The sequence below is a fragment of the Theropithecus gelada genome, chromosome 14, assembly GCF_003255815.1.
Source record: "Theropithecus gelada isolate Dixy chromosome 14, Tgel_1.0, whole genome shotgun sequence".
In the NCBI taxonomy this organism is placed as follows: Eukaryota; Metazoa; Chordata; class Mammalia; order Primates; family Cercopithecidae; genus Theropithecus; species Theropithecus gelada.
In genome coordinates, this window is record NC_037682.1 from 81,981,251 (window position 1) to 82,009,073 (window position 27,823).

Consider the following 27,823-nt stretch of genomic DNA (forward strand, 5'->3'; position numbering starts at 1 on the left):
TTTCTGAACTATTTTGAGTTATTTTGTGCATAAGGAAAGGTTTAGGTTGAGTTTATTCTTTTGCTTGAGAATATCCAGTTGCTCTATCACCATTTGTTAAAATGTTATGCTTCTTTCATTTAATTGCTTTTGCACCTTTGTTAAAAATTGATGGGGCTTATTTGTGTGAATCTATTTCTAGATTCTCTCTTTTGTAGAGACAGAGCCTTATTCTGTTTCTGAGTTTTATATTCTGCCCTATTGACCCAGTACTGTGCTGTCCTGATTATTAAAGTGATATAGTAGATTTTTAACAAAACATAGAATGATTCCTCTTACCTTATTCTTTTAAACTATTATTGTAGCTATGCTATATCTCTTACCTTTTCATTTAAAATATATAATAAACACGTATTTGTCTAAAAAACTATTGGTGGGGTTTTGATAGGATTTACATTAATCCTATAGAACAATTTGGGAATTATTGACATTTTTTTCTATGTCCAGTCTTCTATTACATGAACATGGTATGTTTCCAATTGTAGATCATCTTTCTTTTATCAGCGTTTTGTAATTTGCATTAAGCAGATGCTTTATATGCTTTGTTAGATTTACATCTAAGTATTTCATTTTCTTTGGAGCAAATGCAAATTATATTGTGTTTTAATTTCACTTTCCACATACTCTGTTGTTAGCATATAGAAATACAGCTGCGTTTGTGTATTGATGTTGCATCCTGTGACCTTGCTGAACTCTAAGGAGGTTTTGTCTGTTTGTTTGTTTTGATTTTGGGGGTGTTTTCTGAGACAGAGTCTTGCCATATGTCCCAGGCTGGTTTCAAACTCCTGGGGTGAAGCGATCCTCCCACCTTGGCCTCCCAAAGTTCTGGGATTACAAGTGTGAGCCACTGGACTTGGCTGGAAGGTGGGAAAGAGTTTGATTTGTTTGTTTGTTTGTTTGTTTGTTTCGGTTTGTTTCCTGTAGGTTCATTGGAATTTTCTATGTAGACAATAATGTCATCTTCAAAAAGGGAACGTTTCATTTCTTTTTACTTTCTTATCTGTATGTCTTTTACTTTTTTAAGAAAAGTTGCCTCTTTGTGCTGACTGGAACTTCCATTACTCTGTTGAATAAGAGTAGTAAGAATGGACATTCTTTTCTTTTTTCTGATCTTAAGGAGAAAGATTTAGTTTCACCATTAAGTATGATGTAGCTTTCGGTATTTTGCTGATGCTCTTTGTCAAGAAAGCTCCTCTCTATTCCAAGACTGCTGAGGGTTTTTTTCATGAATGGGTGTTGAATTTTGCCAAGTGCGTTTTCTGTATCAATTAATATGATCATATGATTTTTCTTTTTTAGCTGGTTGTTAGGTAATTCCTTTATTTCTTTACTAATTTGGGAGGGGGTCAAATTTAATCCAGAGGCATGTTATAGTTTTCTCCATGAATATGAAATTGTCTATTTGTCCCATTAATTTGGTCAGTTTTTGCTCTATGTATTCTGAGACTCATTCATTAGGCATATACACATGGATGTTGTTATGTCTTCAAAACAGAATGACCTTTTATTTTTATGAAATGTGCTTCATTATCTTTAGTAAAAACGTTTTTAAATCTATTTTATTTCATATGAATGGAGCCATGTCAGCCTTCTAATACTTATGTTTATATAGGATGTCTTCTTCCATCGACTTACTTTTAACTATCACTTTCATTAGAATTAAAATGTACCCTCTATAGAGAGAACACAGTTGTCACTTGCTGTTTTATCCATTTTTGTAATCTTAATTTAAGTATGCCCTCTGTGGGCAACATATAATAGATATTTGCTTTTTTGTCCACTCTGGTAATCTCTGCCTTGTGACTGTTTAGTCCATTAACATACAATATAGTTATTGATCAATATAATTAAACTTAAGTCTGCCACTTTATGGTTTGTCTTCTGTTTTCTTTCTGTACCTTTACTCATTTTCTGACTTTTTGATAGTGGGGAAAATATATGAAATTTTATTTTATTTCAATTTATCTTTTGGCTATACCTCTTTAGCTATACTTTTTAGTGGATACTCTAAAGGTTATATTACACATCTATAATGTTTCACTGCATGCTTAAATTTACTACTGTGTCACTTAATATAAAATGGAGAAACTCACACTTGTGTATATCCATTTACTCTCTCCTCCACCATCCTTTATGAAGTAGCTGTCATATGTATCATACAGACATGAAATATAAACCTCAAAAAATGCTATATTAATGTTATAGTTTTTCTTCGAACATTTATATGTATGGTAAACCAATTAAAGTTAAAATTAGTATTTCATGTTTCTTAGATATTTATCCTTTTTGATGCTTTTGATTTGTTTCTGAAGATTTAGGCTGCCCTGTGCTATTTCTGTTGAGTCTGAATAACTTCCTTAAGTATTTCCTGTAATGTGGATTCTGATGGTGACAAATTCTTAGTTTTTCTTCATCCATAAAATTCTTTACTTCAACTTTATTCTCTAAACATATTTTTCCTGAATATAGAATTCTGGGTTGACTCTGCCAACACACATGAAGTTTTCAGAACTTTAAATGTTTCACTGTCTTCTAGCTGCTGTCATCCTATGAGAAGTTTAGTCATTAAATCATATAACATGTATCATTTTTGTCTTTGATTTTCAGCAGTTTTACTACGTGTCTAGGTATAGTTTTCTTTAAATTTAGCGTGTTTGGGCTCTCTGAGCTTCTTGACAATGTAAATTTATGTCTTCCATTATTTTAGGAAGGTCTTGTTTATTATTTCTTAAAATATCTTTCTGCACCATTCTTTCTCTTCTTTTCTTCTAATACTCCAGTTAAACCCTACAGACAAATACACCCAGTGAAGTACATACACTACAGTTAACAGACAATCCCTGACTTATGACTGTTTGATTTAGAATTTTTCAACTTTATGATGGATTTATCAGGGTATTAAATGCATTTTAAATTTAGTAGTATTTTTGACTTTCAGTGGGTTTATAGGGACATAACCTCACCATAAGTTGAGTAGTATCTCTATTTTCTACCCATCTGCGCTGTAACAACAGATGAGTGATGAGATCACAAAGTTCCATGTTATTGTCTATGGATGAACTTGAGAGCTATTGTAAGGAGGAATAAATCAGCTATAATGTTCTTATTCAATTTTAGCTATTTATTATCAAGGCACATCAGATATCAAGAGGTTAGTTCAAAATGTCTGTTTTGGGGTGCTTTTTTGGTGATACAAGGAAAAGAATGAGTAGGAATGAACATCACTTGAAGAGAGACTCAATCTATATATAGCTCATGCAATGCAGTAGCAGTAGGATGGCGGAGGTTTTTTTTTTTTTTCTTTGTGACACAGGCTCTTGCCCTGTTGCGCAGACTGGAGTGCAGTGGCACAATCTCGGCTCCCTGCAACCTCCACCTCCCGGGTTCAAGCGATTCTCCTGTCTCAGCCTCCTGAGTAGCTGGGATTACAGGCTCCCACCACCACACCCGGCTAGTTTTTGTACTTTTAGTAGAGATGACCAGGCTGGTCTCAAACTCCTGACCTCAGGTGATCCACCCGCCTTGGCCTCCCAAAGTGCTGGGATTATGCATAGGTTGATAAGCAATCTTTGAATGGTTTTCATGATGATTAAATATCTTGTTGGTGTTGTTTTTTCTTTTGCATCCAACCAAATACAAAAATTACACACCAAGAATGATGACAAGAACAGAGATAGTGGGAAATACAGCATATTAGGGGCCCCCAACTTTAATGAATGAAGAGGCGTGACCTAAAGTTTTGTAGATGACAGTGCCTAGAAGGTGTAGTGGGTGGTGACTTTTGGTGTAAGCTTCCAAAAAGCTGTTAGTTTGGAAAGAAGAAGAAAGAGATATATTTGAAAGAGCCAGTGGAGAGTAAGAAGGCCTCCTAGCTGAACTTTAGTCATGAGATATGTGGGGTCATGGGAAATAAACAGCCTGCAGGTGAGCAGAGTCCTCAGAGGAAACCAGTTAAGACAAGGAGGTTGGCTGGGCATGGTGGCTCATGCCTGTAATCCCTGCACTTTGGGAGGCCGAGGACAATGGATCACCTGAGGTCAGAAGTTTGAGACCAGCCTGTCCAACATAATGAAACCCCACCTCTACTAAAAATACAAAAAATTAGCTGGGCATGGTGACGTGCACCTGTAATCCCAGCTACTCAGGAGGCTAAGGTGGGAGAATCGCTTGCACCTGGGAGGCAGAGGTTGCAGTAAGCCGAGATCGTACCACTGCACTCCAGCCTGGGCAACAAAAGCAAAACTCCACCTGGAAAAACAAATAAAAAAAAAAAAAAGAAAGAAAAGAAAGACAAGGAGGTCAGGGAAACATTCAGAGAAGGTGCTGAAGATATAGGCGAATTGTTGATTGCCGATCTAAAGGGTTAATGAACACAGCAGAGGAGTTTGGAAGGCAAAGGAGGGCTTGGAGATTGAGTTAAAGGGCTTAAATGTAGGAACAATTTTATTTCTCCCAGCCACTTTCTTATTAACAGAGCCTCAACTGTGAGTGTTCTCCCTCCCTCAGGAGGATATGTGTTCAGTAAAGGTTACCTTCTTCCCAGCCCAGGAATCTCTTGATTGGTTTGAAAAGGGGTAAATGACCCTATTTTGCCTAATGAAATGAGAGAAAAACTTAGCTAAGATCTTCTACAAAAATGTTCCTTTGTTAAACACAAAAGAAGGAATAGTTATTCTAGTTTGTACTTGTTTCTCCTGAAGTTACTGGGTGAATATGTATGCCTGAAGCTGTAATGCCCATCTTGGGACCATATGGAGAAATTCTGATATAAAATAAAGGATGTTATACCTTCCTACTCTTGTTCTGTACTTCTCTATTTCATTTCAGGGGGTTCTTGAAAATATGGGAGGCAAAAAAGTTCATGGCTAATCCTTCCTCCTAATTTAAAGAAATAAGTATTTTTTTTCTAATTACAAGAATCGTATCTGCTCTTTGTAGAAACTAAAATAATGAATTGTATAAATTAGAAATTAAATGTCTCTGTTTTACTTTTTTATTCCTATACATATAAAATAACTTCCATCTGAACACATTTGTACTTTTTAAAAATAAATATATTATGAAATTAAACATCTGATACCTGCAGTTTTCATTTTATGATATAGAGAAGGACATCTTCTCAGAGAAGATGATGCTTGAAGAGTCCTTATGGATGATTAATAGTTTGGAGATAAGAAAGGAGAATGAATTGAAGTGGTAATAGAGGGAGAGTCAGGTAGATGGGACAATATTTTTGACTGAGATAAGACATTGTGCAAAGGCTAAAAAGTATTAAAGATCATAATCACTTTATGAGAAAAGTAAGTATACTCAGTGACAGAGAGCAGAAAAGTTTATAAGAGAGTGAAGGGAAATTAATCTGAAAAGACAGAAGAGAGGACCTAACCCAAAAGTGCTTTAGATGCCATGTTAGAACTTTTTTTTAGATGCCATGTGAACTTTCTAATGCGGGGTACAGGGAGTTGTAGAAGAATTTTAAGCACATGGGTAATAAGAGCAGATGAATTATTTAGAAATATCACTATTTCTCAAGATCAGATAACTAAAATTTTGGATTCCAGTTCCAGAATTTATTAGCTGTAAAATTATGAGTAGATTATTCAGCCACTCTGTCAGTATCCTCATTTGCAAAATGGGGATGATGGAAGAAGGATTGTGATGATTAAATGAGAAAACACATATGAAAGTGACTGTAGAGTGCTGGTCATACAACAGGTTTTCAGTGCATGTTAATTTCCCTCTACTACCATATATTTTGTGGCTGTCGTCTGGTTAACTAAAAAAAAATAAATAAATAAAAAAGGGTTTATTTTTGTTCTACTGATGGTGGGGGACTTTATTTTTTTATTTTTTATTTTTTTTGTGACATAGTCTCACTTCGTCACCCAGGCTGGAGTGCATTGGCATGATCTCGGCTCACTGCAACCTCCACCTCCTAGATTCAAGCAATTCTCCTGCCTTGACCTCCCAAGTAGCTGGGATTACAATCACCTGCCACGAAGCCTGGCTAATTTTTTGTGTTTTTGGTAGAGACGGGGTTTCACTATGTTGGCCAGGCTGGTCTTGAACTCCTGACTTCAGTTGATCCACCCTTCTCGGCCTCCCAAAGTGCCGGGATTACAGGTGTCAGCCACCGCGCCCGGCCAGGGACTTTTAAAATATTATTCGGCCGGGCGCGGTGGCTCACGTTTGTAATCCCAGCACTTTGGGAGGCCGAGGCGGGCGAATCACGAGGTCAGGAGATCGAGACCACGGTGAAACCCCGTCTCTACTAAAAACATAAAAATTAGCCGGGTGCGGTGGCGGGCGCCTGTAGTCCCAGCTACTCAGGAGGCTGAGGCAGGAGAATGGCGTGAACCTGGGAGGAGGAGTTTGCAGTGAGCCCAGGTCAAGATCGCGCCACTGCACTCCAACCTGGGCTACAGAGCAAGACTCTGTCTCAAAAAAAAAAAAAAGTATTATTCACCCCAAGTAAAATAAATCTCACTAAGAACTAAGTTTGTGAGGTCACTTAAATGTTACAACTCATTTGCATCCAGAACCAAGAGAACACTGCCCAAATTAAATTCAGCAAGCCTGTACTTTTTGGGTAAAAGGCAAGAACTAAGCACTAAGGGGATATTAAAAATAAAAATGCATGCACTTTGACATCAATGAGATCAATAAGCAGCTGCATCGATGATACAATCAACAGTAGAAACATATAAGTTAAACATGGAAGTGCCCAAGTGGTCCCTGTGGATATTAAGATCTAATTTTTTTCCCAAAATGTCTCTGTTCTCTGACAAGCAGCAAAAAGGAACATTGTTAGTATAGGAGTATGAGGTTCTTCCAGGGTGTCTTCTCATAGCTGAGCCTCTGCTGATTGTGTCTACCATGAAATGTGTTCTTTTCTGAGGAAGCGTAATATGAAAACTTCAGTTGTATACAAATAACTTAAAAATTGGCCTGTCTAGAAACTGGTAACATCAGCTAAGTTTCTTTTATCTGTCATACAGGAACAATAACTTAATGCCCAAAGCATAAGTAGTGCATTTAGAGTAGTTTTTAGGCACATCATCTGAGCATAGTCTTTAACTCCCTCCTATATTTTATTTTCATTTTAGTTCTTTTACAAAGCTTCCTCATCTGGCAGGAACAGAACAAAATTTCTTGCTTGCCAAGGAAATCCAAACCCAGTGGAAGAAATTTGGACTAGATTCAGCCAAGTTGGTTCATTACGATGTCCTCTTATCTTACCCCAATGAGACAAATGCCAACTATATATCGATTGTGGATGAACATGAAACTGAGGTATGTGAAATTGTTGGTACTTTTTATGTTTTACAATCTGACTATTTTATGTGGATTGTAATGTAGGGTCAAGTAAAAGTAGACATTTGTTAATAGTGAATTATTCAGTATCCATTATGTGTTTGACATGGTGTTAAGTCCTGAGGCCAGTTTCTATTATTAGGAAGACAATAATAATGATAAGGCTCTTTCTCATTGTTGTCAGTGTAATTTATCTATTTAATTATAGAACCTAGTTCCAGGATGCTTAATCTGAAGTATATGCTTGGAGGCAAAATGAATTATATCTTAATAATAATCTGGAATTTTTCTCTCCAACTTGACATGTTCTAATTCTTGCTAGATTTTCAAAACATCATACTTCGAACCAACACCAGATGGCTACGAGAATGTTACAAATATTGTTCCACCATATAATGCTTTCTCAGCCCAAGGCATGCCAGAGGTAAAATAAAATACATTTGTAATCCAAGCCTTTAAATGATTCTTTTGCTATATAAAATCTGTATAGAGGACTAAAACCAAGGAAATTAGGCGAATCATACATGCTGATCCATTGTTTGATATTCAGTACTATGAAAACCTCATCCCCCAATTAAAAAAAATTATAATACAATAGAAAAGAACACCAGAGAAAAAAGAAACAAAACAAATACATTAAAAACTGATCCTGCTGAAGCAGATGCCACTCTTTGAAACAACAAAGAAACTGCTGAACACGCTTTTAATTCAGTGAGGCAGTAGGTGTTTTTTGTTTGTTTTTGTTTTGTTTTGTTTTTTTGAGACGGAGTTTCGATGTTGTCACCCAGGCTGGAGTGCAGTGGCGCAATCTCGGCTCACTGCAACCTCTGCCTCCCGGGTTCAAGCAATTATCTTGCCTCAGCCTCCTGAGTAGCTGGGACCACAGGTGCACGCCGCTATGCCCGGCTAATTTTGTATTTTTTGTTTTAGTGGAGACGGAGTTTCTCTATGTTGTTCAGGCTAGTCTCGAACTCCCAACCTCAGGTGATCTGCTCGCCTCGGCCTCCCAAAGTGCTGGGATTACAGGTGTGACCCACCGTGCCCAGCCGGCAGTAGGTGTTTTTACAAGCTTCTTTCCATTGTTAATAGTTTGAATTTTTTATAGATTCATAGATAGGATTTTATAGATCATACCATAGAGGTTCTTAAGGTAATGCAATGGTTGGAAAGTAAATAAATATAGTTAGGATCTTCAAAATGACATTTATTTACTCTATTCCCTGTGGCTTAGCATACACTGATAATTTCTTCAACACAGGATACACTGTTTAAATATGTCTGGCTGAGTGCGGTGGCTCACACCTGTAATCCCAGCACTTTGGGAGGCTGAGGGGGGCAGATCATTGGAGGCCAGGAGTTCAAGACCAGACTGGCCAACATGGTGAAACCCCATCTCTACTGTTAAAAAATACAAAAATTATCTGGGCATGGTGGCGCACGTCTGTAATCACAGCTACTCTGGTCGCTGAGGCAGAATCGCTTGAACTCAGGAGGTGGAGGAGGTTGCAGTTAGCCAAGACAGCACCACAGCACTCCAGCCTGGATGACAGAGTGAAATTTCGTCTCAAATATAATAAATAAATAAATAAATAAGTCTTATACATTGTCATTTTTAAAAACCTTTCCAGGATTTTAAAAGATTCTCTAATGACTTCTGCATAATTACCGTGGGTCTGTTTATTATTCCCAAAATAAAGAAAGGAAACACTTTTGATGATGTAGTATTGTGAAGCAAACTTATTTTTTGTTTTTTTTCTTGAATTTTAGCAGTATTATATATATTTTCTTTTCCCTATAGGGAGATCTTATATATGTGAACTATGCTCGCACTGAAGACTTTTTCAAACTAGAAAGAGAGATGGGCATCAACTGTACTGGGAAGATTGTTATTGCAAGATATGGAAAAATCTTCAGAGGAAATAAAGTACAGTATTATTTGTTTTTCTACAGAGAATGAGAGGATATATATATTCTGTAAATGTAAATGACCAACTTGCTTCTCAGTTTCCAAATTGCTTTCAAACATTTCTTTTCTTTTTTTTTTTTTCCTATTTGCCATGGGTACACAGAAACTCATGTTTTTATGTTTTCTCACATACCTGGAAAAGAAAATTATTTTTTAATCATTTTTATTACAAAAGTAATATTTGCTTTTTGAAATTTAATTGAAGGAAATTTATATAAAGTAAAAAATGAAGAGCTCCCCTGCATTACCCACTTCATTATCCAGATATAATCAATCTTAATAGCTTTTCTCAAATCTAATTATGTGGAATATAAATACATCTGTCCCTATATGCCCATTTTACATATATTTATTTATTAACTTTTACGTTGTATATTACAAGACTTAATTTTTTTCATTCAGCCAAGACTCATATTCTTCATGTCCGCACATTGAGAGTTATGTAATATATTGGTTAAGAGTATAGAACCCTAGATCCGTATCACTTGGGTTCTGGTCTAGATCCTATTCTTTCTAGGTCTTTTACTGTTACTTAACATATTAAGTAACAGTAAGCATGTTAAGTTAAGCATGTTACTTAACTTCTCAGTTGCAAAGTTTCCTCATATATAAAATGCAAATGCCAGTAATAGCACCAATCTCATAGAGTCCTTATTGAATGACTTTGTTTGAAAGCACTTAGGATAGTGTCTGGTACTTAGTAATTTCTATATAACTTCTTATTAATTACCTCACTATTTTAAATGATGGCATCATATTTCACAGAATTGACAAGCAATTTATTTAACCATTCCACTACTGATGACGTTTGTCTTATCTTGAATTTGTTACTACTACAAATAATTTAATTGTGAACATCCTTGTCAATATATACTTCAGAAATTTGTGTGAAGATTATTGTAGTATAGATTCATAGAAATTAAATGGCTAAATAATAGTGTATATTCTTTCAAAATTTTGATAGACATCATCAATTTTCCTTCAAAAAGTTGTGACAGATTATACTCTGAGTGATATAACAGGGTGCTCTCTAAATATTGGAATGCATTTTTATGAATCAAGACTGTTATCCATCTTCTGCTACAATACTTTTGGTGAAGAAGAATTTAGTATCTCATAGGGTACATTTTCCTATTCTTGGCCAGTTTGAATTGTTAGAAGGATGTTTACAAAAGCCCTGGGCCATTTTTCGCAAAATATGACTGCTCTGCATACAATTTTAAATCAGTTTAGTTCCATAAATATTTGTAGAATGCTTACTCTATGATGTGCAAGATTTTAGAGTAGTTTAAAATTAAGAAGACATGGTTCATGTTTTCAAAAACACCCTCAGCCTAATAGGGGAGATAGACATTTAAAAGATATTTTAATACATTATGAGCTATCCTATAATATAGAAAATGTAGAACTGCAAAGAAGGAACATTAATTCTACAGTTGCGGGTTATAATGGGAATGTTTCACGGAAGAAATGATAACTTGTTTAGAATTCCATGGAATAATGGAAGTCTATTAGGTCTAACAGGTGGGAAATTGTATTCAAAGCCAAGAGAACTGAGTGTGTAATTGCATGATAAAAGGCAGTGTCTAAATATCCTTCCATTATTAAATTAATGTCTTTCTTATATGAATAAGCCAACCATTTGCCATATCTGCATTATGAATTGCACATTGCCCCTGCAGGTTAAAAATGCCATGTTAGCAGGAGCCATAGGAATCATCCTGTACTCAGATCCGGCTGACTACTTTGCTCCTGAGGTACAGCCATATCCCAAAGGATGGAATCTTCCTGGAACTGCAGCCCAGAGAGGAAATGTGTTAAATTTGAATGGTGCTGGTGACCCACTCACTCCAGGCTATCCAGCAAAAGGTGAGGGATGAGCCTATCAGTCCACCAATTTTGCAAAAATACTCCTTGCCCTTTTAAAAGAAAAGCAAGCATGTTCAGAATAATATTAAACTAAAATTGAGTACACTTATATAATTTTGGATTACTGCTGCTAGGAATTTTAAAACATTTGTTCTTGTATTATTTTAAATTTTCATGAGATGTCGGCATGGGGAGTAAACTCATATTCTCCTTCTTCCTTTATTAGAGTTCAGAAATACTGATCCTCATACCTAAAGTAATGTTCCTTTTAACAAATGACAATTTAGGTTCCCTGAATTACCGATGGATTGTATTCTTCTTAATACATACATTTCTCTTTTTTTTTTTCTTAAAACAAATGAGTTTTTGTGTTATTTAAAACACAAAATTTGAAGTTTTACATACGTGAAATGACCTCTACAATCAAAATAATGAACTTACCTATTATCCCAGAAAAGCTTCTTCTCATCTGTTTATATTCCCACCCTCTCAACTCTTCCTTCCCACTTCATGCCAATCCCTAGGCAACCATTCCTCTTGCTTTCTGCTGTCAGCATGATTATTTTGAGATGTGTCCATGTTGGCATTTTTGTCAATAGTTTTTCTTTCTTTTGCTGAGTAGTATTCCCTTGAATGGCTATACCGCAGTTTACTCCTTTACTTGTAGATGGACATTTGGATTGCTTTCAGTGTGGGGGCTGTTACAGATAAAGGTGTCATGAACAGTTGTTGTACAAGACCTTGTATGTACGTGTTCTCTTATTTCTCTTTGGGAAATATTTGGAAGTGAAATGCCTGAATACTATGGTTAGTTGGATATTTAACTTTCACAGAAATTTTTAAATTGTTCTCTGAAGTTGTTTCATTTTATATTTCAACAGTAATGTATGAGCGTTCTATTTGCTATGTCCTCACCAATATTTAGTGTGCCAATCTTTTCAATTCTACCTTCTAACAGATGTGTACAACTTCCAGGTTACAACGCTTCTATTTTTCAAAACATTGTGCCTAATTTTGGTCCTTTCCATGTGAGTTTTAGAACTAATTTACAATTTTCACCAAAAAGCCTCCTGGGAGTTTGATTGAGATTTAATGAAATATATAAATCAATCTGGGGAGAATTGGCAATATTTGGGAGAATTGAATTAACAATATTTACTTTTCTGATCCATAAATAAAATGTAACTTCGCAATCTTAAATTTCTTTCAGCAAAGTTTTATGATTTCACTGTATGAATCATGCATACCTTTTGTCAGATTTATCCACAAACATTTCATAGTTTTATGCTATTGTAGTCTCAATTCCAACTTTTCATTACTAGGAAATGAAAACATTATTCTATTTCTAGAAAAAATACATTGGTCTGGTATCCTGCAAACTTGTTAAACCCATCAATTCTGCTAGTTTTTGTAGCTTCTATCAGCATTTTTACATACATGATTATGTCATCTGCAAATGAAGATAATTTTATTTCTTGGTTTTCAATCTACATGCCGTTCCTTCCTCTCTCTCTCTCTCTCTCTCTTTCTCTCTTTCTCTCTTTCTTCTTTTTGCCTTATTGTACTGGCTAGAACCTCCAGGACATTTTTTTTTCTTTCTTCTTTTTATATACATTTTATAGAGGTACTCCAGTACAATGTTGAATAGAGGTTGTTACAACAGACATACTCGCTTTTTACTTCTGTTCCAACAGGGAAAGTATCCACTCTTTCTCTGTTAAATATTATGCTAGCTCTAGGTTTTTTATAGATTCCTTTTGTCTATCCTAATATACTGGGTTGTTTTTATTAGAAATGTATATTAGATTTTGCCAAATTTTTTTTTTCTATGCACATAGAGATGATCATATGTTATTATTTACTTTTGTTAAATTATATGATTGTTTTTAATGTTAATCCAACCCTGTCATCCTAAAATAAATCCAATTTGGTGACAATATATTATCCTTTTACATACTGTTGAATTTTTGATACATTTTTCTTAAGAATGTTTCTGTCTATGGTCATAAGGGATGTTAAGCTGTAGATTTAGTTTCTTGTAATATCTTTATGTCATTTGGTATCAGAGAAATGCTGGCCTCTTAGAATGAGTTGGGAACCATTTCATCTTCACTTTTTTGCAAGAGCTTATAATGAATGGGTTCAATGTTGTCTATAAATACTTGGTAGAATTCTCCAGGGACCTATCTGTGCCTGAAGTTTTTTATGGAGAACTGTTTTTCACTACAAGTTGAATTTCTTTTATATATAGTCTATTTATTCTCAAGTGAGTCTTGGTAGTTTGCATTTTTACAAAGATTTTTGTCCATTTCTTCTAACTTGTTGAATTTATGAGCATAGAGTGGTTTATAATATTTTCTTACTATTCTTCTGTCTGCAGGTACTAGAGTGATATTCTCTCCTTTATTCCTGATGTTAGCAATTTAGTCATTTCTCCTTTTGTCCTGATCTGTCTTGTTGGAAGTTTATTAGTTTTATTGATCTCAGATAACCAGGTTGGGTTTCATTGATTATCTTTACTATTATTTTTGTTTCCTATTTCTTTTTTAAAATTTAAATAGAGATAGCTCTTGCTATGCTACCCTGGCCAGTCTCAAACTCCTTGACTCAAGCAATCCTCCTGACTTGGCCTCCCAAAGTGCTGGGATTACACACATGAGCCGTCAGGAACCCAGCCAGTTTCTATTTCTTAGATTTCTGCTGTGATATTTATCATGTCCTTTCTCCTGCTTATTCTGGCCTTTATTTGTTCTTTTTCTAGTTTCTGAAAGTGGAAACTGATGTCATTTGTCGGAAACTTAACTTTTTTTCTAAGATGGATTATTTAGTGCTATACCTCTCTCTATATGCACTACTTTAGCTTCATCCTACAGATTTTAATATATTGTGGTTTTACTGTATTTTAGAGACAAGATCCCACTCTGTCACCCTATCTGTCACCCAGGCTGCAGTGCAGTGGTCCAACCACAGCTCACTGTAACCGCAAACTCCCAGGCTCAAGTGATTCTCCTGCCCAAGCCTCCCAAGTAGCTGGAACTATAGGCATGTACCACCATGCCCAGTTAATTTTTTAATGTTTACTTTTAGAGATGGGTCTTGTTGTGTTGCCTAGGCTGAGTGTTTTTATTTTTATTTGGTTCCAAATACTTTCTAATTTCCCTTTTCATTTCTACTTTGACCCATGGTTTATTTATAAATGTGTTATTTAATTTTAATATATTTGAGGACGTTCTAGGTATCTTTCTAATATTGATTTCTAATTTAATTCCACTGAGGTCACAGAACATACTGAGAATTTACTGAGACATGTTTTATGGCCCAGAATGTGGTCTATCTAATATATATTCTATTTGCACTTGAAAATAATGCATATTCTGCTTTTGGTTGGAATATTCTGTAAATGTCAATTAGGTCAAATTAGTTAATAGTGTTATGAAAGTCTTATATACTTACTGATTTACTACCTAATTATAGTGTTAAAATTTTTGTTTCAGCAGTCAATTATTTCATGAAGCTACTTACCTAATAAAAATCTCATGATAGAACTATTATTTTACATAATTTATTATTTTTAAAATGTTTCATTTACATAAAATAAGGTGAATAAAAAATAAGGTGTTTCAGGCATGAAGGTAAATTTGGTCCCTTTAACTCTATCTTGGCTGAAAGCCACAGTTCCAATGAGGTTTTAGGGCTGGCGATAATTTTCAGGCTTCCTTGAATGATAATATATTACATTACTATTTGAGTAAGATGTTTCTCATTTATTCCCAATATTGCATATGTTCTCTTGGGTTTCTTTCCAATTACTTATAGTTTCAGAATCTGGGACACAGTTTCTAAGCATCTTGTTAATAACGTTTCTCTGAGAAAGATTCAAAAGATCCTTGAGGAAATAAAATATTCTTGTAAAGGTCAAGAAAATTATGTGAAATGTCAAAACAAATTTGGAAAACTGTCATCTCTATAATTAACATTACCTTAAAATGTAAATGATTTATTAAGTAAGATGTATTAGGCAAAACAATTGTCTGACTTTGGGGGAAGTTTTATTATTTATTATTTATTTATCTATTTATTTATTTGAGACGGAGTCTTGCTCTGTCGCCAGGCTGGAGTGCAGTGGCCTGATCTTGGCTCATTGCAACCTCTGCCTCCTGGATTCAAGCAATTCTCCTGCCTCAGCCTCCCAAGTAGCTGAGACTACAGGTGTGCACCACCACTCCTGGCTAATTTTTGTATTTTTAGTAGAGACAGGGTTTCACCATGTTGACCAAGATGGTCTTGATCTCTTGACCTCATGATCTGCCCACCTTGGCCTCCCAAAGTGCTGGAATTACAGGTGTGAGCCACCATGCCCGGCCGGGAACTTTTAATTTTGGCATAATTGCAAATGTATAGCAAATCTGCAATGGTAATGCAAAAAATCCCTGTATATCTCTTGCTCAGATTTTTAAATTGTTTTCATTTTATGCATTTGATTTTTTAGAATACACTTTCAGACTTGATGTTGAAGAAGGAGTGGGAATCCCCAAAATACCTGTACATCCCATTGGATATAATGATGCAGAAATATTATTACGGTATAGTTTTCTTGTTGGATATGAGATTAAGATATTTTGCACTAGGTGTCTATTTTCTCATCAAAAACCAATATGGCATTCTTATGTTAAACATAAAGTTTTATAACTAAATTAATCCTGAAATAGGTATAACAGAGTATACTATCTTTTCATTTCACAAAAGTAGTCATTTGGTGACTAAGAAATAAAAATAAAATATCTCTCTGTTTGCTGCAAATGAAATTCTCATACAAAACTATGTCCAAAGATAATTCTGATTTGAGATTTTTCAAGCAATTGAATTTTCATAGGTATTCATTAGATATTTATATTCAACGTGTATTATAAGAATATGACAATGCCCCCCACTTACTAGAGGTATGACCTTGAACCAGTTGCTTAAACTTTCTCTGACTCAGTTTCTTTATTTGTAAGATGAAGCTAGTAACTGTTTCTCCTTCATAGTGTTATTATGAGATCATATGTGTAAAATACTTAGCACCATATTTAAAATATAGTAAACAATTATTGTATTCTATAACTGACATTTCTTTACATATCTCTCAACTGCCATTTTTAAATGCCTGTATGAGTATCACAACTTAATAATTGTTTGAGTGCCTACTATGTAATCAGCAGCTTCTTTACAAATTAATTTATTCTCCTTAATAGAGTCATTAATTTCCTATATTTAGGATTTCTTGGATTCAGTGAATCCCCACATAAATAATTAAGGTCAAAAATAAGGAGATGGGCTTCCCATTTGCCATCACTATTTTATTTTTTCTCTTTGCTCTTATCACTAACGTATTACATATTTTACATATTGATTTCAGTATGGCTCTCTCACTAGAATATGAACCCCACAAAGCGGGGACTTTTTGACAGTACCTGGCACAAATGACAAATATTTGTGTTATATATGAATGAAATATTGTCATCAAACATTATAATTTCTCCTTAGAAATGGTGATAGTCAGCCTTTTTCTGTCACTTTCATTTTATTTTGACAGCCACTTGGGAGGAATGGCTCCACCAGATGAGAGCTGGAAGGGAGCCCTCAATGTGAGTTATAGTATCGGACCTGGCTTTACAGGGAGTAATTCTTCCAGGTAATTTTGCATTACTTTAATAGTCTGAAAAAGTTTTATATTTTTACTGGAAACATGTCAAGATAACTGTTCTGCCAGGGATAATTTGCTTATCTCTTTTTCTCTTTTTTATTACTAAACAATTAACAATTTTACATTACTTAAGAAGTACTTACAAAATGAAATATGGGATTCTTTCACTAGTAATATCACAATATTAGTTTCATAGAATCTCAAAAATTACTACATTTGAATTCTAAGTTTTAACATTTCAAAGATTTTTCAAAATTCTCTCTTCACCTAATTTTTAAAATCGTTTTTCAAATGACTTTCAAAGTGATATACATGTGAAAAACTAGGTGAAGGTGCTGGGTGTGGTGGCTCACGCCTGTAATCCCAGCATTTGGGAGGCCGAGGCAGGCGGATCACCTGAGGTTGGGAGTTTGAGACCGGCCTGTCCAACATGAAGAAACCCCTTTTCTACTAAAAATACAAAAATCAGCCAGGCGTGGTTGTACATGCCTGTAATCCCAGCTACTTGGGAGGCTGAGGCAGGAGAATCACTTGAACCCGGGAGGTGGAGGTTGCGGTGAGCCGAGATGCGCCATTGCACTGAGACTGGGCAACAAGACTGAAACTCCATCTCAAAAAAAAAAAAAAAAAACCTAGGTGAACTTAAGGGAGAAGGAAAGATGAAGAGAGAAGGGAACCAACATTTATAGATCACTTACTGTGTGTGTTAAATGAGTTCAAATGGATAAATCACATAGCTACTATAAGGCTCAATAGAATTAATATTACAATTATTATTGTTATTAAAACATGATAACACTCTTCTAGAAGAGATGTGATCACAAATTGCGTGTTTATTGAGCTTAGTCTTACAGAAAGAGTGAAAGTTTACCACTGGGTCAAGGCAGGCAAGAAATGCCAACTAGAGAAATCAGCTTGTACAGTTGTTGAACAGCATGGCATGATCAGAACTTCAAGAAGTTTGATTTGCCTGAAATGTGATGGGAGAGAAAAATGTAATACTGATAAATCAGAGTGCATATAACTGTTTTTATTAAACCAAAAGTATTGAATCAGTCTTGTTTGCTAACAATTTACCCTTAACTATGTGAATTTGGATTCTCAGAATATTTTTTTAGTTTCTGTAAGATTTCTTTTATTCCAGAAATTTTAAAGTATTAGAAGTCCAATTTCCTTGTTTTAAAATAAGTTTATAAATGTTTGATTTATATGTGTTTATCTCTATAATTCAATCAGAACAGTGTTCTTTTAATTTAAGAGACTATTATCTTATTTGCTTATACCCTCCAGAGAAAGGAAAACATAACTTATTCAATGAAAGGTAAAGCCCTTTCTGATTTATAAGCAGAAACATATAGACAGAGAAAACATATAACTTCAATTCTACACTTTTAGTAACAATTAAAGAGCAAACTCAAAAACATAAACATTCCTAGGTCTAGATATAAAATAGCCGTGTTCCTTCAGTGTGAGCACAGAATTCTCTATTGGTTAGAACTCAAAGTGGACAAATACACAAACAACAACAACAAAACTAAAAGCTAGATTCTCTCATGTCTCACCTCACAGAGATCTCGATAATCCATTAATCCATTTACAGATATTATCAAATGACAAGACATAAAGGCAAACTCCAAATCATTGCTGCCACCAATGAGGAATAACTTAATCTGCCCTGAGCAATGCGGAAACATAAAACACAACATCAGTAGAGAAAAAATAAAGCTAGGGATACAGAGTATCAGCAAAGTTAAATTTCTTCTGTTGCTTAGAATTTACATGTGAGAGCCAAAAGAAGATATGAAGAATTGGTTTAAGCTGCCCATACCTGGTTCTGCAAAATGAATCCATTGTACCTCAAAGTGGAACCTCCAAAAATCTTCCACAGTGAGGAAAGGAACACAAACGTTCACTAGACAGATTGTGCATTTCAGTGGAATTGAATTATTTGCATTACTTTCATATTTCTACAAGTTAACTTCTTTCTCTACAGAGCTGTAAAATAGTCTAGTTAAGAACACTGACAGGTAAAGGTGACCATAATGAATGGATGAGCCGAAGTTTTTCCCAATTTTTCCTTACAGGATTATATTCATTTATTTCACAAATATTTCTTGAGCATTTCCTATGCCCCGGGCACCATTCTGCGTTCTGGTGATTCTGCAGTGAACAAAGCAGGCAAAAAATCTCCTCCCTGTGGAGACTCCATTCTGGAGTTCAGTTTATTTGAAACGTGATAAAGTAATAATGGGACAAATATATATTCTTCTGGAGCTCAAAAATACTAAAAACGAGAAAGACATAGGTTTAAAGATGGAGATGTGCTTCTTTGAGAATCTTAGCAGATAGCCTATGTTTTTGTTTAGACTAATATCAATTTTTTTCATTCCTCATATGTTGCATTTTTCTTTACTTGATTTTTTTCTGTTAATGACACAATACCAATGAATTTAGGTTTCTTACTAATCATATATTTAAGGCCCATATTTTTAGAAACACATGCTAAACGGTATTTCTTCTTTTCTGCTATTAATTTTCATCTGTCAGTAGCAAAAAGAAATCATTTACTTAATGCCTTAAAATGAAAAAAAAAATACCCATCGATTAGTTTTCCTCTGAGGTAATCTTAGTTGAATATTGCGAATGGATTAAATATCAGAAGCACAGTATACTTTTGGTGGGGGTGGGGGAAGCCAGAATTTGTTCTTAACAATATACAAGTTTCAGGGTCTTATTCGTTCTTCCATCACAAACTAGAAACAACTACGGTCTCCCTACCCTTAGAATAAACGATGAATAATTTTGTTCTCTTGGGGAAAACTAGCATTTTCCCATGTCATCTTGGAGTCATAAAATGTGTGTGACACTTTTTTTTTCTGTCTGGCTGAGCTTGATTGTATTTTCCCTTGTTTTCTAATTCAGTTGATTGTAACTCATGAATGAATATTTAAAAGCCTGACCCAAATCATAATCAACAATCATGGCCTAGAAACATTTCATTATGTAGTTGTGCATTTTAGCAGGAGTTTCCCAAATTCTCATTTAACAACAGAATTTTTTATGTTTTTTATAGGTGGCACTAAGCCAGCTCTTAAACTTACTTATCATTTCCACAATCATGAAGAAAATTACTGAACCTAGGATTTAATATAAACAGATACATTCAAATAATATGCTTATACTTCTTTCTTTATTACATAATGGGCTGTCTTCTTTGTTTTCATAATTAACTGGGGTATATTTTTACATTTTAGAATAAATATTGAAGACATTTTGAATAATAGAATATTTTGAATTTTAAATAGATAACAATTTAGCTATGAGAAAATAACATAAAATAGACAGCTTTTAAAATTTGACTTCAAGGCGCATACTTAGGTGCTTAGAAGCAAATTCGAATAATGTCTGTACCTTACTTGCAAATGCTTCAACAGTGTTAACAATTATTGAATTTAGGTAGTAGAGATATGAGAATTCATTATGATATTGCACAGCTTTTCATAATAAAGCATTATTATGAGGATAGTTTTTTATAATGAAACACTGTAAAAAAATATAATTTGCTATACTAATTTATTCCTTTTAAAATTCTAGGAAGGTTAGAATGCATGTTCATAACATCAATAAAATTACAAGGATTTACAATGTAATTGGAACTATCAGAGGATCTGTGGAACCTGGTGAGTCAGATAATTTTTTTAAAACATTTTGTTTCTACAAAAATTAAAGAGTAAGTAAAGATAAATTATAGGCAACAATTGATGTGGGGTTTTTTTGGCTGATTTGAAACTACTAAATTTTGAGGAAAACTGGTACAAGTCTAAAAGAAGATTTTACTTTATAGTGTTTCTTGTCTTCTATAGAGGAAACTCAAGCAAGATAATTTTTAAAAAAAAAACATAAATCACAAATATTTATACTGTATTCAAAGTTGTAGATTTTTTGAACATATTATTTTCCAGACAGGTATGTTATTCTGGGAGGTCACCGGGACTCCTGGGTATTTGGAGCTATTGACCCAACCAGTGGGGTTGCTGTTTTGCAAGAAATTGCCCGGAGTTTTGGAAAACTGATGAGTAAAGGTAAACAACCTTTCTTTCCTAGATGATGACAAAAAGTGACTTGCTTAATTTTCTTTTATTTTTTAGGCAGTTGTACCTAACCACCTGTGTTAACAATACTTACAGGCTGGAGACCTAGAAGAACTATCATTTTTGCCAGCTGGGATGCAGAAGAATTTGGACTTCTGGGTTCCACAGAATGGGCTGAGGTAACTAAGACAAAGAAGGTTCTTATTATTTTTTTTTTTGGTCAACAGGGAACAAATATGTATGTATCTCAGGATGATCAAAATACATTCCATTACCTAATATGGTTTTGATTTGGAGAATGATTCAAGAGAATTTAAGAAGTAGTTTGTTTTTACTTTCACATCACTTTGGCAATAACCTCTCATTACTAGGCTACAGACAAATGTATTGTGTCTGGTCAAAATATTTTAGTTGCCATTTGTATTTGTTTTATTAAAAAATACGTAAAATCACTAAGCTCAAAATAATCAAAATTAGCAAGATGTTTTTGATAAGAGAATTAACATATCTAAAAACTGATACAGATGCTTAGAGCTAATTTTCAAGGTTTTGAAGTTTCTGTAGAGTTCTTCCATCTGACAAAATATAAGATGTTCTATTAAGATGGCCATATATTGACTATATTTTCACATTTACAGATTCCATATAAAATGGCAACCATAAGTATACTTTAGCATTTACAACAGATAGGTGCTTCATTGTTAAGTATAAAGTGATAATTCTGTGAATTGAATTACTTTAATAAATTGACCTGTTTTACAATTTCAGAGGTAGGTTTTTTTTTCTTCACATATGATTGATTGTCATTTGTCACTGACTCTTAATTATTTATATTTAAGTGTCTCTCCTAGGGCCCTTTACTTTCAACTTCTTTTAGTCTCTCTGTCAAGTAATCTCTAAGTTCCTAAATGTAAAAGGTAAGCATATACATTTTTTTAACTTTTATTTTAAGTTCAGGGGTACAAGTGCAGGTATATTCCATAGGTAAACTGTGTCATGGGATTTTGCCATGCTGTTCAACAACTCTACAAGCTGATTTCTCTAGTTGGCATATCCTGCCTGCCTTGACCCAGTGGTAAACTTTTACTTTTTCTGTAAGACTAAGTTCAATAAACACACAATTTGTGATCACATCTCTTCTAGAAGAGTGTTATCATGTATTAATAGCAATAATAATTGCAATATTAATTCTATTGAGCTTTACAGTAGCTATGTGATTTGCCCATTTTAACTCATTTAACTCACACAGTAAGTGATCAATAAATGTTGGCTCCCTTCTCTCTTCATCTTTACTTCTCCCCTAACTTCACCTAGTTTTTCACATGTATATCATTTTGAAAGTTATTTGAAAAACTATTTTAAAAACTAGGTGAAGAGAGAATTTTGAAAAACCTGGTTTGAAATGTTAAACCTATAACTCAAATGTAGTAATTTTTGAGACTCTATGAAACTAATACTGTGATATTACTAGTGAAAGATTATTTCCTCACCCAGGTATGAAGCCGAGTACCCACTAGTTATTTTTCCTGACCCTCTCCCTTCTCCCTTCTCCCACCTTTGAAAGTCCCTAGTGTGTGTTGTTCCCCTCTATGTTTCCATGTGTTCTCATAATTTAACTCCCACTTATAAGGGAGAACATGTGATATTTATTTTTCTGTTTCAGCATGAGTTTGCCAAGGATAATGTTCTTCAACTCCATCCATGTCCCTGCAAAGGACATAGTCTCATTAGTTTTTATGACTGTCTAGTATTCCAAGGTGTACATGTACCACATTTTCTTTATCAAGTCTGTCATTGATGGATATTTAGGTTGAATTCATGTCTTTGCTATTATGAATAGTGCTGCAATGAACATATGTGTGTATGTGTCTTTATATAGAATGACATATTCCTTTGGTTATATACCCAGTAATGGGATTGCTGGGTCCAGTGGTATTTCTAGGTAGGTGCAGTACATAAGTATTTACCTGCCCTCCTCCATCTGCTATTTATCATTTATAAGTCCAGATTTTATAGAGCTGTTTTAAAATATGGTGTACCTGTCTTGCCCTTGTGTTCAGTTTTAAAAATGCTTTCCGGGCGGGCACGGTGGCTCACGCCTGTAATCTCAGCACTTTGGGAGGCCGAGGCGGGCGGATCACGAGGTCAAGAGATCCAGACCTTCCTGGCTAACACGGTGAAACCCCGTCTCTACTAAAAATACAAAAAAAAAAAAAAAAAATTAGCCGGGTGTGGTGGCGGGCGCCTGTAGTCCCAGCTACTCAGGAGGCTGAGGCAGGAGAATGGCGTCAACCCGGGAGGCGGAGCTTGCAGTGAGTTACTTGTCTGGTATCACTTATCCTTTGTTGATCACATTTACACTGCAAATTGTTATTTTTCACATTGGTATTATTAATATGCATTTTGAAACTATAACATTAATTTGATGAATCAAATTTTATTAGTTCAGGTCATTATCTTTTTCCTCCTGCCCCTCTGGTGCGTGAGGTCATTTGCTTTTAGAAACATGTGATTTAGAAACATGTGATTTCTTGTGATACATATATAAACACACATAAACACATGCATCTGTTTTTTAAATTTTTCAGCAGCTGAACATAAAGAAATGTAATATATAAAATAATAAAAATGCTTTGCATTAATTTATAAACATGTGCATTAAAAGGCAATTTCAATACACTTTTCCAGTTTTGTGCCAGGTTTTTGATTATATTCAGTAGCATGCTTACCTTCTTTAAATACACATGAGGAATCTTCTTCATTTTTGCTATAAATCTGTTATAATGGAAATTCTGATTTTATATTTCTCTGTAATGGAGTCAACTATCACCTGGCCTATGCAAGCCAGTGAAAAGAGGTAAAGTTTTTTTTATGTGCCATAACCACACACAGCTTTAGATGTTTTTACTAAAACATATTTTATAAAGCTAACAAGCTAGAGAGAGAGGTGGAGGGCTCTCAGTATGTTCCTCTTTGTGTGTAAGTGCATTAGTCTTGCTTTATCTTTCTTGAATCTGTGTCTGTGTGTGTGAGAGAGAGTGAGAGAGTGAAAGAGAGTCTTGTTTTTGTCCTAATGTGTGCCTCCTCTCTTTCTAATTTTTTGTCTTTGTTTTTTGTTCACTTCTCCATATACATAGTAAATATAAACAAATGGAAATTTTCTATTTCTTACTTTTGGAATGATAAATTTACTTGGGTATCCCCTCTATAAATGGATCTCAGACTTCAATGTATGCAAAAGTCAATTGCCAGTTATATCTATTAGAAAATACAGATTTCCAGCCCGGCGCAGTGGCTCATGCCTGTAATCTCAGCACTTTGGGAGGCTGAGGTGAGCGGATCACCTGAGGTCAGGAGTTCAAGACCAGCCTGGCCAACATGGTGAAATCTCGTCTCTACTAAAAATACAAAAATTAGCCAGGCATTGTGGCACATGCCTGTAATCCCGGGTACTTGGGAGGCTGAGGCAGAAGAATTGTTTGAACCTGGGAGGTAGTGGTTGTAGTGAGCTGAGATCGTCCCACTGCACTCCAGCCTGGGCAACAGAGTGAGCCTTTGTCTCAAACATAAAATAAAATAAAATAAAATAATAAAATACAGATTTCGAGGCCCCACTTTTAGCCTCACTGTGAGTTCTTATTCAGTAGATCTAGGGCAGGGCCCTAGAATATGGGAGCCACATCCCTGCATATTCTGATGCAGGGAATCAAGGAACCACACTTTGAAAATATTTTCTTTTTCCTTAGGGCTCTCTGCTATTTCTGTAAACAGTAGCTATTGCTTCAGAGTATCCTTAATTCTTATATTAATTGCATAATTGTTGTTAACCAACTGGTTTTCTGCATTTTCTCAGAAATTATGGTCACAGACGAATATAGCTATTTAATTCTGAAAGATACTTGTAAACCGCTATTTCACAAAATTAATTTGCTTATTTTGTTGACATTTTCACAACTGTAAGTAATGTGAATTAAGTAACAAGTTTGCTTCAACTGTAGGAGAATGTCAAAATACTCCAGGAGAGAAGCATTGCTTATATCAACTCAGATTCATCTATAGAAGGTAAATTTTATTTCAATTTGAAGTAAAATTTTCAGAAAGGAAATTTTATTTCAAGTAACTTTTACTTATTGTTGAGTAGTTTACCATCCATTAATCCTATAAATTCTAACTTATTAAGCACCTCAGATATCCCCTTCCTATGAGATGCCTCAGTAATACCTTTATTTTTCATTTTACCACAGAGAAAATAATTAGGATTCATATGAATTGATATAATTCATAACTAAGCTATTGCTTTTAATTTCTTTGATATATTTACTATTTGTTTATATTAAATTACTGCTTAAAACTCTAGTATTAACCACATGTTTTCACAATGAAGATATTAATAGATTTTGGCTAAAACAGTTCAGAAGAAAGATTTTACAGAATATTCTGTCTAGAAATATTTCCTGTATTCGTTGTAACAAATTTGAAGTAAGTGTACTCACTTCTTTTGAACTACAAACTCCCTTTCAATCTGGCTGAGGATCCCCTGAGCCCAGGAGTGTAAGAGAGACCCTGACTCTCAAAGAAAGAAAGAAAAAAAGAAAGAAAGAAAAAAAAACTGATCTGGATTGTCTAGGCCAACAGGACACGATTTCTGATTAGCACTACTATGGAGACAGTATGATTCAGAAAATGAAGAGATTTGTGTCTCTAGGCTTTCACTGTATTGTGATTATTTCTAAATAAATGTCAGAGCATAATAATTACTGACATGGCTTTGTCTAATATCTTGATATATGCTATTCCATAGAATGAAACAAGTAAGAAATTAATGCTACAGACTTACCACTTCCTTTGCCAAAGTGCCCCTAAGAAATGCTGCCATAAGGATGACCCTTATAATCACTGTGAGAGCTGCTGCCCTAGCAACCAAAGTCCACCAAGACCTTCTTCTATTCAAAATATATGGGGCAGCCTCTCTTGCTCCTGAAGAACTAGTTCCACCCTGTTTTATTCTTTGGGAATAAAATCTTTGATTTGAAGATCATTATATCTTGTTTACAATTAGAAAATAAAGTTAGAATTAATCATAAACGGAATTTCACTTAGAAGTATGAAATAATGTTCTGTGTCTTATTTATTTTTCAGGCAATTATACTCTCAGAGTTGACTGTACACCCCTTCTTTACCAATTAGTGTATAAACTGACAAAAGAGGTATATAAAGAGATGTGTCTTCATATGTTTTCTTTTGAATGGATAAATGAATAACATGTGTTCCCACCTAAATGAATGGTACTTATTTTTAAGCTGGTGAGAGAACATGATTGAATCATATAAACAAGTCAAAACAAAATCTTTAACATGCAATTTACCTATACAACATAAGATATTATCACCAGCTTCTTTGTTCTAGTAATAGTTCTTATTAATAATTGTGTAAACAGTTGTAACATGTATTTATCTGGCAGAGGTATTTGATATAGCAGAAAGAACACTGAGCTGGAATAGAAAAGCGTATGGTTCAAAAACTGTCTTAGCTACTCTTTCATTCATTCAACAAATATTCATTGAGTGGTCACTATATGTCAGGCTCTATAAAATGAATTATAGCAGCAATAGTGATAAAGGGACAAGGTCACTGAATTCGAACACTCTGTAATCTAGAGAGGACACAGACTGGTAAATGAGGAATTAGAGTTCACTGGAATATTTGATACTATGTATGATGGAGAACAGTTATGGAATAGAGGATATTAAATCCTGGGGCTGGGGGAAGTTGAGGATCATAAGAGTAAGTTTGCAGAGTCACTGATGCTTCTGTCAAATGAAGGGATGCAGAAGTAAGGGAGAGGACATTCTAAGCAGAGGACACAGTATCTAAAAAAGATGTGGAAGTATAAAAGAATATATTTCCTGATCTGAAGGGAGCTCAGCATGACCCAGCCAAAGGCGTTGGTGGGAAAGATGGCAAGAAATGGGGTATAACCAATGGGCCAAGGAGTTCAGAAATCTATTACGGAGAAATCATTAAAGAATTTCTAACAAGGTTGTTCATTGTTTTATGTCAGTGTAGTGAGTACATTAAGTAATTGCAAGTCTAAAGGCAAAAATGGAAATAATTCTGCAGGCTTGCTAATCTCCCAGTAATTTATAAATATTAAATGAGTTATAGATATTTTAAAAACTCTAAAATCTAAAGGACTCTGAATCTCTAAAACTTATATAATCTACTCATTTAATATCTGTGAACATCATTTAAATAGTTCCTTGCCAAAGAATTTACCTGTGGAAATGTTTGCTTCAAGGTCAGCCTTAGATAGCAATACGAAGTAGATATCATTTCTCTCTGGGTACTATTAATATTTCCTGCCTTAATCTTACCCCTCTCTTTTTACTGTTCATGTCTTTAAAAACTAGTTTTCCAAATGAAACTCCTCTCATTTTCCTCATCACAATGCTGTCACCATCTTGGGTAGCTGATGTCTTTGATCCTTTCATTGGAATGTTCCATAAAAGCATCGTATCTAAAAGCAAGTTGAAAAGAAAATCTTTACTGAGAGAACCCTTTTTGGAGCAGGAATTTATGATTTGTGCTGTCCTAGAGAGATGATCCCTGCCCTTGATGTCAGGAATGATAAGAATTTGGTAGTTGATAAGGGAGAAGTTGACGTCTATGCCCCTTTGTACAAAGATAAATGCTTATCTATGGGCATAATAAGACCCAGTAGACAAAGAAGACTTGTTTTTACTCTCCTGTAAACTGATTATTATAATTTTATTAATCCCTAGTGCGTGTTAGCACAAATAGTCAAGCCATATTGGTGATGTGAGGATAGGGTAGGGATGAGAGACAAGGCTGAGCTTG

At 34.6% G+C, this 27,823-nt stretch overlaps 1 protein-coding gene across 1 annotated transcript in view; it reads left to right on the top strand.

The window, feature by feature from the left end:
- The window catches only part of NAALAD2 (N-acetylated alpha-linked acidic dipeptidase 2), a 57,042-nt gene that overhangs the window by 7,557 nt on the left and 21,662 nt on the right, over window positions 1-27,823 (top strand). Inside the window, exons 5-15 of the mRNA XM_025356491.1 lie at window positions 7,146-7,332; window positions 7,676-7,777; window positions 9,152-9,277; window positions 11,002-11,188; window positions 15,678-15,771; window positions 16,764-16,862; window positions 20,469-20,554; window positions 20,837-20,956; window positions 21,062-21,144; window positions 24,964-25,027; window positions 26,105-26,172. Of these exons, the coding sequence (XP_025212276.1) occupies window positions 7,146-7,332; window positions 7,676-7,777; window positions 9,152-9,277; window positions 11,002-11,188; window positions 15,678-15,771; window positions 16,764-16,862; window positions 20,469-20,554; window positions 20,837-20,956; window positions 21,062-21,144; window positions 24,964-25,027; window positions 26,105-26,172 (1,216 nt within the window). The remainder of the gene's footprint in view (window positions 1-7,145; window positions 7,333-7,675; window positions 7,778-9,151; window positions 9,278-11,001; window positions 11,189-15,677; window positions 15,772-16,763; window positions 16,863-20,468; window positions 20,555-20,836; window positions 20,957-21,061; window positions 21,145-24,963; window positions 25,028-26,104; window positions 26,173-27,823) is intronic.